Source organism: Taeniopygia guttata, chromosome 2 (assembly GCF_048771995.1).
Source record: "Taeniopygia guttata chromosome 2, bTaeGut7.mat, whole genome shotgun sequence".
Lineage (NCBI taxonomy): Eukaryota > Metazoa > Chordata > Aves > Passeriformes > Estrildidae > Taeniopygia > Taeniopygia guttata.
This window is the reverse complement of record NC_133026.1, coordinates 53,551,250-53,565,615: the sequence shown is the minus strand read 5'-3', so window position 1 is coordinate 53,565,615 and position 14,366 is coordinate 53,551,250. Positions and strand designations below refer to the sequence as shown.

At 38.1% G+C, this 14,366-nt stretch overlaps 1 protein-coding gene across 19 annotated transcripts in view; it reads left to right on the top strand.

Moving 5' to 3' along the window:
* The window catches only part of SUGCT (succinyl-CoA:glutarate-CoA transferase), a 323,214-nt gene that overhangs the window by 8,452 nt on the left and 300,396 nt on the right, over nt 1–14,366 (top strand). For all 19 annotated transcript variants that reach the window (XR_012054643.1, XR_012054642.1, XM_072925952.1 and 16 more), the window contains one exon: nt 3,761–3,881. Coding sequence is in view for 17 of the 19 variants with exons in the window: in XM_072925952.1 (XP_072782053.1) it covers nt 3,761–3,881 (121 nt within the window). In the remaining 2 variants the exon portion in view is untranslated. The remainder of the gene's footprint in view (nt 1–3,760; nt 3,882–14,366) is intronic.

The window sequence follows — 14,366 nt, the reverse complement described above, 5'->3', positions numbered from 1 at the left end:
TAAAAGTAGTGAAAGCGAAACTACTCAGAGCGTCCACTGATTCCACATGTGTGGGCTGAAGGTGTTTGAAGAGTTAAAGGCAGGTGGGCCTATGAGTCAAGATGATGTAGAGGGAAAAGTGGCATAATCTGTTAAATATTTACCACACTAGCTGTAAAAATGAGGAGGCTGTGTGTGACAAAGTAATTTCTTACATTTTATATTATTTTTTAAAGTTGCTTTAATAACCACTATAGCTGTCTGTTCCTTAAATCAATGCCATCCCTGTGATACGGCAACATTGAAAACTGATGAAGCTCTGTTTGTTATGCTACTTGTGGAGTTGTTCATCCTTCTGCTTGATTTTGAAAGCATTTGGTGCAGAGGTCTTGACATTCCATTATTAATCTGAGATGAAACTTCTGTTTGGAGTTTTGTCAAAAAGTATGTGTAAAGGGAAGTTATTTATAATAGGCTTTTGTTTTCAGTTGTCTTCTGCTATCATGAGGACAGAGGTGTATAAATTGGGCATTGTTCAGCATTGTATTTGTTACTGTGACAAGAAGTGTCCATGTCTTTAAAGTAGCTGATGAAAAGTATAAATTGATGTTTGTGACACTGCCTACTCGTACATAAGTATCAGTTGTGTCACCAGTGTAAAAGCTACAAAGAAATTTAATAAGATTCTAATTTATTTACCTTTATTAAGCAAGGTATCATGGTTAAAATAGGTTTTATTTCCCACATATATTTTGTATAGTTGGAAGAAGGCAATGGTCAATTTAGAATCATGTTAGAAAAACAGGAGTCTTCAGGTATATGACAAAAGCACAGACTGGATAATTAGTCAGTAGTATCAAGAGAGCTGAAGAAATCTATTAATCAGGAGTCCTGGCTGCTTGTCATCCTTTGACACAACACTACAAAATTTTTTTCAAGCATCTATTCTTTCATACATAATTACTTGATTTCCACAAAATGATTCCTGTGACTTCTTTATTTCTTTCTATGTCACTTGTAGTCCTTTCTTCCCTTCTAGTGTTTCTGGCTGGCTGTTAATTTGCATTCCATATATTTGTCTGCCTTCCTGAATAAAAGTTATTTTTTCTCTTCAGTGATTGTATATGTGCCAGTCCCATGCTCTGATATATTTTTGTAGTATCTCTTTAGAACCTTATTTATTGGTTATTTTCAGAAACTCATTTTAAGAAACTTTAAGATACGTCTCTCCTGTGAATTATTTAGCCTTAACTAATGAACTTGTAAATTTTTTATTCATTAAGAACTTGGGACTTTAATTGGCTGGGAGCTGATGGCACTTCTTCTTTTCCACTATTTTTAGCTGAAAGGTCAATAAATCCCATGCAGTGCTCTCTTGCTTTATAAAGCAAACTACTCACATATATGCAGATGTATTTGTTTATATGCATGTGTTATGCAGATTCTTCTCTGTAGAGTTCTTGTAAAAACCAAAGCACACAAATCCCAAAACAAACAACAAACCAAAAAAACACCAACCAAAACTTCCAAAAGGTATGCATGGTTTCCTTTATAAAGTTAGTAGCATCATTCTTTGTTATTCAACTTAATGACTACTTTGGCATGAACTGTGCTGTGCTGTTGGTTATTTCCTGATGCATAGATGTTGAGCCTATCAGTGTCCTCTCTGGAACAGATAGTACTCCAAGTCAGGTCTGTGTTGTATTGCTTTGTTAGTAGGTGTTAAAATACAAATGATGTTTAGAGGACTTTTAGGGCATGAAGTATGAAATTTTAGTTGACAATGGACTTAAAACCCCATTGAGACTGAAAATCTCTGTGCATTTTAAGAACATAGTTTGTTTTGATGCCTTGAGAGGCTACCTAGAACAGAGGCTAGGCAGTGTTAAAAGAATAAAGTAGGTATTTATTAAAAAGGCCTTCAAAGGATACAGCTTGTGCAGTACAAGAGCCTGGCCATGGCTACGCCCAAGATGTACAACAGGTCACATGTTTTCAGTTTTATACATTTTGGTGCATTTACATATTGGGGTTAATTGTCCATTACAGCTTCAGGTTATGAAGTCCCATCCTTCTAGATTGCTCTCCTTAATTCGCTGTTTATACTTTTTGGGCCTGAAGCTGCAATGATGTCCTTGGTTCTTGGGCTGGAAAAGGATTGTTTTTTCTAACTAAACTGTGAATAGAACTTGCTAACACATTATAATAAGTTCAGAGTTATATACTAATGCAGTTCAGAATCTGAAAAATATGAAAGCTAAAATTTAAGGCATCAGTTTGGATGTATCCAATTTTCCACAATGGCAGAATTGTTGGCTCAGTGAGCATCATAGCTACATGTAGACTGCCACCTTTACACAGTAAAAACTATTTCTAGGTAAAACTTTAAATGCAAAGCTGGCACAGCACAGATACTGTGTCTTGAAAACTCCTTTCTCTGAGAGTGTATATCCTGCTAAACTGGGCCCAAGTCATTATGGTGCTTTTCATGTTGCAATACTGTATGTCATGCTTTCTTCCTCAGTGGCTTGTGGCATCCAATCACTGTAATTTCCATAGATTATAACATCACAGTGAAAGCAATACACAAATTGTAACCAATTTAATCTCTTGTATCAACTAGGCTAAAGCTGTAGCATTACCATTTTGTAAAGTATTTATGTATGAACTGTGATGGATTTAAATAGAAAATAAAACCTCCTTAACCTGATCTTTCAAAAATGCATTGTGATTTCTGTTATGATGACATTAGTTTATAGGAACTTGTTTAACACACTATATATCTAATTACACAGTGATATGGCAGTTTCAGAGACTGTAATTCCTTGATTGGCTGCAAATAGCATTAAGCAATTAATACACCAGTTATGCTTAAAAATGGGTGCACAAACATGTGTACCTGTCAGGGAACATTTCTTAAATTCCTGTGCACTCGCACATACCCCACACAATTTACCAGGCAGAAAGCTTGCAAGTCCCTCAAGGCATACATCTGTCTTTTAACGTGTAGTTCTCATGCTTCAGGAGTCAACTTGTGTTAGTCTTAGTGAAATTTGCATATGTATATCTGCTTATAATTTTTATAAGAGAGGATGGAATTTAAAGGAAATAAAGGTTATATGTTAATCTCAACATCAATAGATTTTTAGACTGGGTCATTCATTTGAAAGCAATGAAAAAAGTCATGTTGCAGAACTTGACAGCGCTATTGTATTTAATGTGACTTTACGATCTTAGGTTTTAGTGTTGTTGGGCTCCCTATTCTACTTCTATATATATGAAGTTGGATATATGGTCTTGTTATAGGAATTCTAATCAATGACTTGAATATTAAAAATAATTTTAAAATTATTTCTTTTATGGAGAAAACATGAATAATGGAGATATATCACTTCACTTTTCTTAAGAACAAGGGGGTAGAAAGAATTTATGTGAAGATTGTTCTGTAAACTTGTTAAGCCTTAGGAAATTGATGTGATACCATTCACATCAATTAATGTGATAATGTTCAACTGTATCACAGTTTTGTCTAATCACTCTAGGATTTTGATAGTCTTCTTTCTAGATATGCAGCATCTCTAATATTTGCAGAAATAAATAAATAATAAAGTTTGCAGAAATGCACAATCTGACAGGCAAAATGTATCTCTATAGGCTTTTGTTTTATCAGGAAGACTAGAGCCATTTTGATTAGCAAGATTTAAAAATTAAATTGCATAGGAATTTATTCAACTTTTGGGAGCTAATTAACATATTTTATTTGTCCTTTTCTTTTCTAAAGCTTGCAGCAGCATCTGATGTTTTTGTGGAAAACTTTGTCCCTGGGAAACTGGCTGAAATGGGTCTAGGTTATGAAGACATTAAAAAGATTGCTCCTCACATAGTGTACTGTTCAATATCAGGTATTTTATTTTCAATTCTTTATGTTCATTATTTCCTTTATTTCAGTCAAAGTGTTATAAAAGTAACGTGGCTGTATGGAAGGGTGTTACTTTGATGTCAGTTAAGTTAAATGGAGCGTTTAAGTGAGTTCAATTCAAAAATGGGTATAGAAAATTTTTGAGGAAGCAGCCATGTCAACAGCTTAGTAGTTGTTCAGTATCATTACCATACCAACCTGACATGTTCCTATTGATTTCAAAGGAGCCAGGATGGGCTGGCCTCCTTGGATTTTGCTTTAAACTAGCTGAAAACTGAGATTTCTTAAATTTTTTTTTTTTTTACTCATCAGTTTTACTGAATCAATTTACATATTGTGTATTTTAAATCTGGTAATCTCAGTATTTTTTACTGTCCTGAAGTATCTCTCTCTTCAGAATTGTGCAGTTACCTGTTTATGGAAGCTTTATGTGACTTTTTTACAGTCTATTGTTTAGTAACTGTAACAGTAGCAGAGTTGTATGTACTTTATAAAAGCAGGGAAGAATTAAAAGGAAGTAGACCCACATATGGCGATATTAATATAAAAATATGAATATCAATATAATTGAATACAAATGAATATAAAATAATTTTAAGTTCAAAAAACTACTTAATAAGCGTCAACCAAAACCACCCCCCAAAATCTTAATCAAGCCCTAAAATAAAAAGTCTAATACTAAAATGCAATTAAATAGCAGCAGAAGTTACAGATATTTTTAGACTGTTTTAAAATCTTAGTTAAAAATCTGCTTTTCTCTTCGATTTCTGCAGATTAAATGAAGATTGGCTTTCTGGTTACTGGATACGGATGTTATTAAATAGAAATCAAATAGCTTTTTAGTCTTTTGTGGTGTATTTATCATATTTGTGTGGAAAATGTTTGAAAATGTCAAGAGCAGAAAGACAATTATATTCAGGGCTTGCTGAGAATCTTTGTTTAAATACCTGTTTAGGTTGGTCAATGGTTAGTTATAACAATATTTTTCACATTTCCTTGTGCATATAATCTTACAACTAGAATTTGTCAAGTGGATTTACATTTTTTGTTTGCTTTTTTGTTTAGTTGCTGTACCCATAATGATGAAACATAATTAAAATTACATCCAAACAATCTGTGTGAGGTACTACACCCTCTCATTTTGTGTCAGATCCTCCAGTCTCTTAATTACCTTTGTAACTCTGTGCTTGCCTCATAAAGTCGATGTCTGCCTTTTACTGGGTAGCCCAGAGCTGGGCACAGGGCTACAGACGTGGCCTCAACAGTGCTGAGAAGAGGGGCAAGGATCTTCCTCCTTGGCCTGCTTGACACTCTTCCCAGTGCACAGCAAAATGCTGTTGTCCTTTGCTACAAGGGTGCATACTTTTATGTGTTTTAAGTGCTCCCTCAACTGAGGGTAACTCTTCCTTGCTGCAGACTTCTCCCCTAGGCTCAGGCACCTAAGATTCCTGAGAGCCATCTTTTTTTGGTAAATACTGAGGCAAAAAAGCATTAAGTGCAGCCACCTTCACAGCCTTTATTTATTTTGCCATAGGTCCATGTCCTCCCTAGTCTTCCTTCTGCTGCTGATTTGCTTGCAGAATCCTTTCATGTTGTCTTTTGTGTCTTTTGCCAAATTCAACTCCAGGTCAGCCTTTGCTTTTCTAACCATATACTTATATGATCAAACAGCACCTCTATACTTCTAGGTCACTTACTTCTGCTTTCACTGCTTGGAAGGCCAGTTGAACAAAAATCACATAATCTTGTTGTTTAGAGCTTTGTGTAATGCTCTAACATAACTTACATCATAACTTACAGTTATGTTCTATAACAGAAAACACATAAGCCTTATTCATAGACTATGGCAACTTGAAGTTTAAAGTGTTTAGGATGTAAGAGCTAAGTGATGTTTGTTAGGCATTCGTAAAGCAACTTGAAATCTTAAATTATGGTTGTTTAAGTCTTGGATACTGAACAGGTAATAAGCAATGTCTATTTAAGGGTGTTGCATCTTTTAGGAATAAAGACATAAGCTCTAGTGCCCTTAAAAAAAACCAAAAACAACATAAATCCATTGACTTAAGGCAGGAAATAGCAAAGCCTCAATCTAAGCATATTAAAAGATGCCACCAGACTAGGACCAAATATGCATCTGTGACATGCAGGAAGGCACAATCAGGCAGAAAACTGATTAAAGAAGAGTTCCTGATTGATTTCAAAAACCTCTGTGATGTGATTCTAGATATTACAATTCCTAATTATTTTGTGCTGTGGTTGACTTTGCTGCATTCAAATGTGTTTGGGTTTTTTTTTTTGGGGTCTTTTCTGGGTTTTTTTATTGCTTTTTTTTTTTTGCTTGTTTTTTTTTTGGGTGCATATGCAGGATAGCCAGGGGATCAGGCCCAGCCAGCCCAGTTTTTGAGGGGCAGGTCCTATTTGACCAGCCTGATCTCCTTTTATGACCGGTGCCCACCCTGTGGATGGGGGAAAGGCTGCGGATGTTGCTACAGCAAGGCCTTTGATACTGTCTCCCACAGCATTCTCCTGGAAAAGTTGGCAGCCCACAGCTTGGACTGGTGCAGGCTTTGCTGGGTGAAGAACTGGCTGGATGGCTGGGCCCACAGTGGTGGTCAATGGTACCACATCCAGTTTGTGGCTATTTATAAGTGGGGTTCTCCAGGCTTCAGTATTGGGGCCAGTCCTGTTTATTAAAGTTATTGATGTTGTGGACTTGGGGATCGGGTGCACCCACAGTAAATTTGAGAACACCAAGTTAGGAGGTAGTGTTGGCCTGTTGGATGGTAGAAATCTGTAGAGGGTTCTGGCCAGGCTGGATTGATGGGCTGAGGCCAATAGGGTGAGGTTCAGTAAGGTGAAGTACCAGGTTCTTCACTTGGGTTGCAACTACTCCCTGCAGCACTACAGGCTGAGGGAAGAGCAGCTGGAAAGTTTCCCAGCAGAAAGGCACCCAAGCATGCTGATTGACAGCAGCTGAACTTGAGCCAGCAGTGTGCCCAGGTAGTCAAGAAGGCCAATGGCATCCTGGCCTGTAACAAAAATAGTGATTGTCCCTCTATACTCAGCAGTGGCTGGTTCAGCACCTGCTGGCATTTTGTGTTTATGGTTACAGTGATAATAGCCATTATCCTATTATGGATTAGGGTATTTGCTAGATCCTTGAAGTGGTTCAGATGTTGGAGTGCTGCACTCTTTGTGGTTGTATTTGTCCTGGTTTAGGGCAAATTTGGGAGAAAACCTCCAAAGGCATTCCTCTAGGAAGCAGATTCAAGCAGCCCCTCCCTTAGGTGGTTCAGGAAAAATTTCCTTGAAGAAAAGTGGAAAAAAGTGTTTATTTAACAGGCAAAGCATTCACCAGCACAAAAAATGAACAATATTAAACAATAAAATCTCTTGCCAATCTGAAGAGATGACAAACTCAGAAAGTCCTTTTTGTGGGCTGGAGCTCAGCTCACCCAGTCTCTTATCAGTCCCTCCAGCGCTGGAAATGCTACAGCCCAGGCTCAGCCCGGTGGGCTGCAGGTGTGAGCTGCCAGTGCTCTTCTGGGTTTTCAGTCCACAGCAGGTTTAAACAGTTCCAAGAAAAATAAAAACCACAGTCCAGGGAATTTCTCTGCCTCAGGTAGCTAAAAAGTAACTAAAACCAAAGGAGAGCTCTGTCCTGCTGTCTGTCTGTCCGCAGACAGCACAGTCCAGGATGCAGGGAGCAAGTGCAGTTTCTGATAACAAACTCCGTGCTTCTTCTCTCCCCGCTTTGCTCTTGGAACAAGTCTTAAAGGTGCATGACTTATTATCCAGCATAAACAAAACAGATGATTGGGGATATAAGCATCAAAAAAGTCACCCCAGGGCATAATGTTTTTGTGAATCCTGTTATATAGAATTATTGTTTTGTACTGCTTGATGTGAGCCAGATCAGGTTGAGCTGTCTTCAGAATATATCAGATTGGTCCTGTGGCTGTGAATGGTTCATATGTGCCATATGTAATATAACAACTTATATCAATATAAGTTATCAATACAACATATGTAATAACTTGTATGTATTTCATTATTTCTCTTTCTGGTAGGTACATAAATTATCATAGAGAGGTTATCATCTTATTTTTCATTTATTATTTACTTTGCCCTCCTTGCTCTAGACTACAGTATTACCATGAAATCTAATTATTCCAAGTTCTAGTAGTGTATGTCCCTTCTATCCTCCTTTTCTCATGAATTCTGATGGCCAACAAATAACACTAAAAAAAAGCAGAGCCATGGCAAAAAGGTCTCCCACTCTTTCAAGTCTCCATTTAAAAGAACAGAAGTTCTTGGTGTTTTAAGAAAGCAACTGTAATTTGTGGGTTTTTAAATGTAGAAAAACAAACCTGCTTCCTTTTTTGGTTTTGTCTTTAAAAACAACTGAAACATTCTGTGAGAAATTTTGAAAGCATTCAAACTTCTCATTCTTATACAACTTAAAATTCACAATTGAACTCCATTACATAAAATACTTTTTGTTAATGAAACATATATGGAGGTGATTGCTTCTGGTGAATTGTCACATGTTTTAGCAGAAAAAAAAATCTAGGTGACATGTTTCTTAGAAATCAGAAAATATGCTACTTGATAACTTATTGAGCCATTTTTCTTTAATACAGGAATAATTTTTGTGTGGAGTTGCCTCTCTAAATTTTGGACAATTGCAAATAGTAAAATTATATACAGTGATAGTAAAATGAAATATAGTGTATTTTTTTCAGTAAGTCCAGGGCCATATGTAGGTGTAAAGTTTAGACATAGGTATAGCAGATACTGTCTCTTTTATGGACTTTGGAAGCTGTGATTTGAAAACTGGGTTTCTTATCCAAACAACTCTGATTGAATCTATACAGCTTTGCAGTCTGTGTTGCAGTGTTTTGAGGATATCCAGGATATTTCCAAATGTTCCTGCTGCTTTGAGTACACTTGAGCTCCAAACTGCCTGTTCTTACTCACAAGCTGGCTTTGCTTGGCTAGAACTAGTTTAAATGTAATATATTTTGATAGTTCTGTGGTTGAGATTGGTTTAAGTTCTGGAAAATTGGATGGTTAAAGAAAATCATGTACAGGTCACAAGGGAGTGAATGTTTCTATTATGGTCTGTGTGACGCTGTCACTTGGAAAGTCACAGTTTAATCCTGAACAGGAGAGGGCACTGTTTAAAAGGACAACATGGTTTCCAAATAAAAACTTGTTTTTTTTTTTCCTAAAGTCTCTGAAGGTAATATGTTTTCAAAGAATTTCACAGTTTGCTTATGAATGATGAAACGTACTCCTCTCAGGTTCTCCACCCCAGCCCTTTGCTCTGCTAATCTACATGAAGTGTGATTATTCTTCTTTTTGTGCAGGTTTTTTTCCCTCCCCTTTTCTAGGAAACAATACTTTATATCATAGTTAGGTTGCTTTGTATGTTGCTGGTGGTATTAAAAAAATCTAGTTTCAGTATTTTTTGTAGTTTTATTTCTTACGATATAAATGTGATGCTTACTTTTATGCCTTTTAAGGAAATTTTACTCCTGTAAAGACTTATTAGTGTATTTAGGCATGAAAGAACTTGAATACAGAATTACAGAACCACAGAACAGGTAATGTTGAAAGTGTATCCTATGGTTTAACCTCCTGGTTCAAGCAGGGTCATCCTAGAGCACACAGCATAGGATTGTGTCCAGTTGGCTCTTGAATATCTCCAGTGAGAGACACATAACGAGCTCTTCAGGCAATCTGTTCCAGTGCTTGGTCACTTGGTGCATCTTCCAGTCCATCAGTCTCTGCCCATTGCCTCTTGTCCTATTCCTTGGCATCACTAAGAAGAACCTGGCTCCATCCTCTTGGCATCTGCCCTGTTAGATATCAATACACATTAATCACGTCTCCTATCAGTTCTTTCTTTTCAAGGCTCAGCAGGCCCAGCTCTCGCAGCCTGTCCTTGTGAGGGATATGTTCCAGTCCCTTATTCCTCTCTGTTGACGTCCAGTGGACTCACTTCAGGAGCTCCATGTTATTCTTTTGCTGAGGAGCCCAGAACTGGACACAGCACTCCAGATGTGGCCTCACCTGGGCTGAGTAGAGGGGCAGATTAACCTGCTGACCTGCTGGCAATGCTCTTCCAAATGCACCCGAGGAGACCATTGGCTGCCTTGGCCACAGGGGCTCACTGCTGGCTCATGGACAGCTTGTTGTCCGCCAGGACCCACAGGTCCTTCTCTGCAGAGCTGCTTTCCAGCAGTTTGGCCCCCAGCCTGCACTGGTGCAGGGGTTATTCTTCCCCAGGCACAGGACTCTGCAATTGCCTTTGCTGAATTTCAGGCACTGCTTTCTGCCCATCTCTCAGTCTTCCAGTTCTTCTCTTCCATCTCTCTCAAGGTCCTTTTGAAGACCATTTTGAAGCCCTCTGTGGTATCTGCCACTCCTCGGAGCTTTGTGTCACCAGTGAACTTGCTGAGGAGGCATCTGCCCCTTCATCCACGTCACTGAGGAACAAGTTAAATAATCCTGGGCCCGGTACTGAACCTTGGGGACACCACTTGTGACAGGCCTCCAGCTAGACCCTGTGCCACTGATCATGACTCTTTGGGATCTGTCATTATATATAACTATAATTGTAGAGAATCTGCCATGAAAATATACTTAGTTTCAACCAAAAGTAACTATGAAGATAAGTTTTTGGAATGGATATTTTTATTAACTTTGTATTACTGTAACAGTTTATATTTCTTGGGGATTTGGACTCTCTACTCCAAAAAACTTAGTCTTAATTCTGAATTGACATACACGGTGACTACACTAAACTGTTTTTTCTTTTCTTTTCTTTTTTTTTTTTTTTTTGACAAAGAGTATGTTGCTAAACGGGGAAAAATTAGGTGGAAAGAGTAACAAAAGTTTTATAAAAGTGTTGTGGGTCACCTGAGTTTTCTATGGGCATGAATCTGGAATTATTGTATATGTAGCTTTTATTTAATGTATGCAAAGTTGTAAAGACACATAAATGAACACATTCCAAAAAAAGTAAGTAAATCCTTTGTTTCTCTTGAGTGATTCTGGTTAACCTATGGGAAGTAAAATAGCTCTTCACTCCATCCATTTACATAACATTTAGTAACAACTTAAAAGAACAAGCATTTGGTATTTCCCAGTATCCTGTTTTGTACAGATAATTTGTAGTGGCTTTCCCTGGGAAGACAATGTTATAGTTTTGATGCATATGCTACTTTGTCTCTAGTATTTTCTCAACAGGAAAGAAAAGGCAACCGCAGTGTGTTCTGCTGGGCAAAGGCTAGCCAAAGTGTCCTTCAGACCCTCTAATTTGTGAACTAACTGTGGTAAAATGTGGAATTTCCTGTATTAGGTACAGTTTTTAGACTCCCTCCTACCAAATGTTTCTGGCCCATAAAATTACACATAACTTTGTGTGGGTGTGCCTTCACGCCCACTCATTCCCCTGATTATTGATGTTTTTGTGGCTTCTATATTGTTTAAGTCTGGATATAGTTACCTGATAAAAATGTATAGATTACCTGCCAAAAAAATGATAGCTTCAGTTTAAAAAATTATTGAGCGAAATAGGTTCTTGATGGTGTAAATGATTTGTTGATGGCATGCTAGTCAAAAATCAGGTATTCAGAAGCTGACTCAGGCAATGGTTGTAGTTGTAACTAAATAATAGCAGCTATATGAATGGTCTTGAGCATTAATCTGTTCAACAGTTTTTAAAATTTGTGACCCAAAGTTGCTAAAAAAAGGTCTTTGGATTTTCTTTTTTTTTTTTTTTGTAATTGCAAAAAACAAACAAACAAAAGAAAACCCAAAAAACCAAAAGAAAACCCAAAAAACCAAACCCCAAAAAACCCAGGCACAACAATTTGAGGGAAAGAAAAGAAAAAAAAAAAACCAAACAATAAAAGGAAGGTAAAAAGTCACCTACATTGCAAAACATCTGGTTGATTCAAATAGCCAATTCAAGCAGGATGATGTGCAGAATGAATTGGAAATTAGAAGAATTAACTGATAATTACAGTTATCACTGACTTTTAAGTATATCAAAACTAGCAAAAATTTGGAGAATTTGTTAGTTAAGTGTCCTGGTTTGACAAGGAAGTGAGTTTTCTCCAGAAGCTGGGGTCAAACCAACCAGTGGTCAGATTTGGATATTGACCACTGAAGGCATTGGAGCACTGAAGGCTGGACACGCCTTTGAGAACACAGGGGGTTAAAAGCAGAGAATTCCCAGGGGAAGCTCTCTTTGGTTAGGTCAGTGAAGAGTGCAGACCTGCCCTGCTCAGCCACTGGCTGGGTGTGGGAGGGGAAGCCATGCGGCCTGGAGAGGGAGGCCTGGGCTGAAGCGACTGGAACTGGGTCGGCCCCTGTGGGCGGAAAGGTGGAGAAAATCTGAGATGTCTTCGTTCCCCCAGGCCCAGAGGGAGAGAGAGAGAGAGACAGAGGCTCAGAGGCTGTGCAGCAGTACGCCTTGTGAAACATTAATCCTCTTTGATCTGAAAGAGAAGGGAGATAGCCAGGGGCCCGAGATGTCAGAAGAAGATGGGATAAGAATCCTAGGTGGGAGGAGATGATGGAGTGGCTTTTGGCTGGACTTTTCTTGTATAGCCATAGACTGAACCAATTTCTCCTGCAACAGAGACTGCATTTTTAGGGGGATGCAGTGGTTGGAGCCAAGAGAGTGACCTGTTGCAGTGATGCCAGGAGAGTGACAAGAGCGGAGTGAACAGAGAAAAGCTGAGGAGGGTGTGGTGGTGATGCCCTCTGTCTTCAGGAAGAAGAAAACCTCAGTTCTCAAAACCCTTGGCCCCAGGGGAGAAGAAAATGGGGGACACTGTTGTCCCAAAATGCGAAACTGTTGTTCTGGACCTTGGCACAGCATCCTTAAAAGGAGCCCTGTGAGCAGTCTCGGTCCATGCACAGTGGTGAGAACACTGTACATGGAAGGAGAATGTCACACTGGCAGATAATTTCCAGGCAGTGCCATGTGTGTCATGGAAACACAAAGAGGTCGCAACTGTGTTTCCAAGGGGATCTATGGTGCAAGAGAAAGTCCTCTCTCCCTTGATGGACTGAGTATTGATTATCTGAAGGGTGGTAACTTGATTGAGGGTCCAAGTTTTGTCTTACTGTGTTTTGTTGGAAATTGGGTGGGTGGAGGAGGAGGAATGTTTTGGAAGGTTTTCATTCTGGATTCAGTGTGTGTCTTTTATTATAGTGGTAGGTTAATGAAGTTTTTTTCCTTTATTTCTAAGCTCGAGCCTGCTCTGCTCTGTTCTTCATCGCATCTCACAGCACTTATTTGGGGAAGGTATATTTTCACAGGGGCACTGGCATTGCACCAGTGTCAAACCATGACATTAAGGAATTTGGAAAGTGCAAAAATGAATATTGAGTATTGTGATACCAGTATTCAGTAAAACATGTTCATGGAGTTTTTTCAATAAATGTATTGTTTTCTATTAATGGAAAAAAATGCATTGTCTGATTTGTAAAAGAGGCATTGTCAGAACAAACTGGGTATCATGCTTCCAGTAGTTCTTAATGTGTTTTAAGAATAAGGAGGGAGGTCTGGAAAATTGTGAACATCATACAGCTCTTAAGTAAACACAAAAGTCACAAGTTTGCAAGCCTTGAGGTATGAGCTTCAGTGCTCACAATGATTGAATAAAGCATTTGGAGGGGAAAAATATGAAGCTTCTACCTGAGCTTTATTTAATAAAAATAGAGCCTTCCGGCATTGGAAAAGAAAATTAAACTTCTCTAATCTGTTAATTTTTACATTATGCAGTTGGAAGGTCTACCATTTTTTTTTTTTTTGATAGCTTGAAGTTATCTGTGTGAGCAGTTAAGAGAAGTTTATCAGGGTCTAGAGATAAAATAGTCTGAGACCATTTTTTGACAAGTTAATTAGCAGATACACAAATTTTTTAAAGACAATGCAATTGGTTGTCTCTATAAGGATAATAAAACTTGTGCTGTATATTTTAACTGTAGTAAAGTTTTTTACACTTTTGAGTAATTATTTCATAGAAAAGCTAGGAAATTATGATGTACAAGAAATAAAAAAACTTGGTTCAAGAGGATCAGAAGCAGTCTCATAGCTTACTATAGATACTTCATGACAATGGAAGAAAATGTTTCAGAACTGATGTTGCTGGATTTTTTTTTTTTTTTTTTTGCCTAATATAGCTGATGGACTGCAATGTAGATAAGTCCAAATTTCTGATGCCATCGTGTGCTACTGGGGGTTTGTGGGGTTTAGATTTGAGAGGCAGGAAGAACCTGGAGGTGATTTACAGGTAGAAGACATCATTTCCCTTACAGCCTTATACTGTCCTTTAGAACATTTCCTGGGGGTCTGGCTAACTCTCAAAAGAGTCATGGAGGGCTGGCCTCTGCTCAGTTCTTGTTACTGAAGCCTATAATTGGAACCCTTCCTAACAGTTTC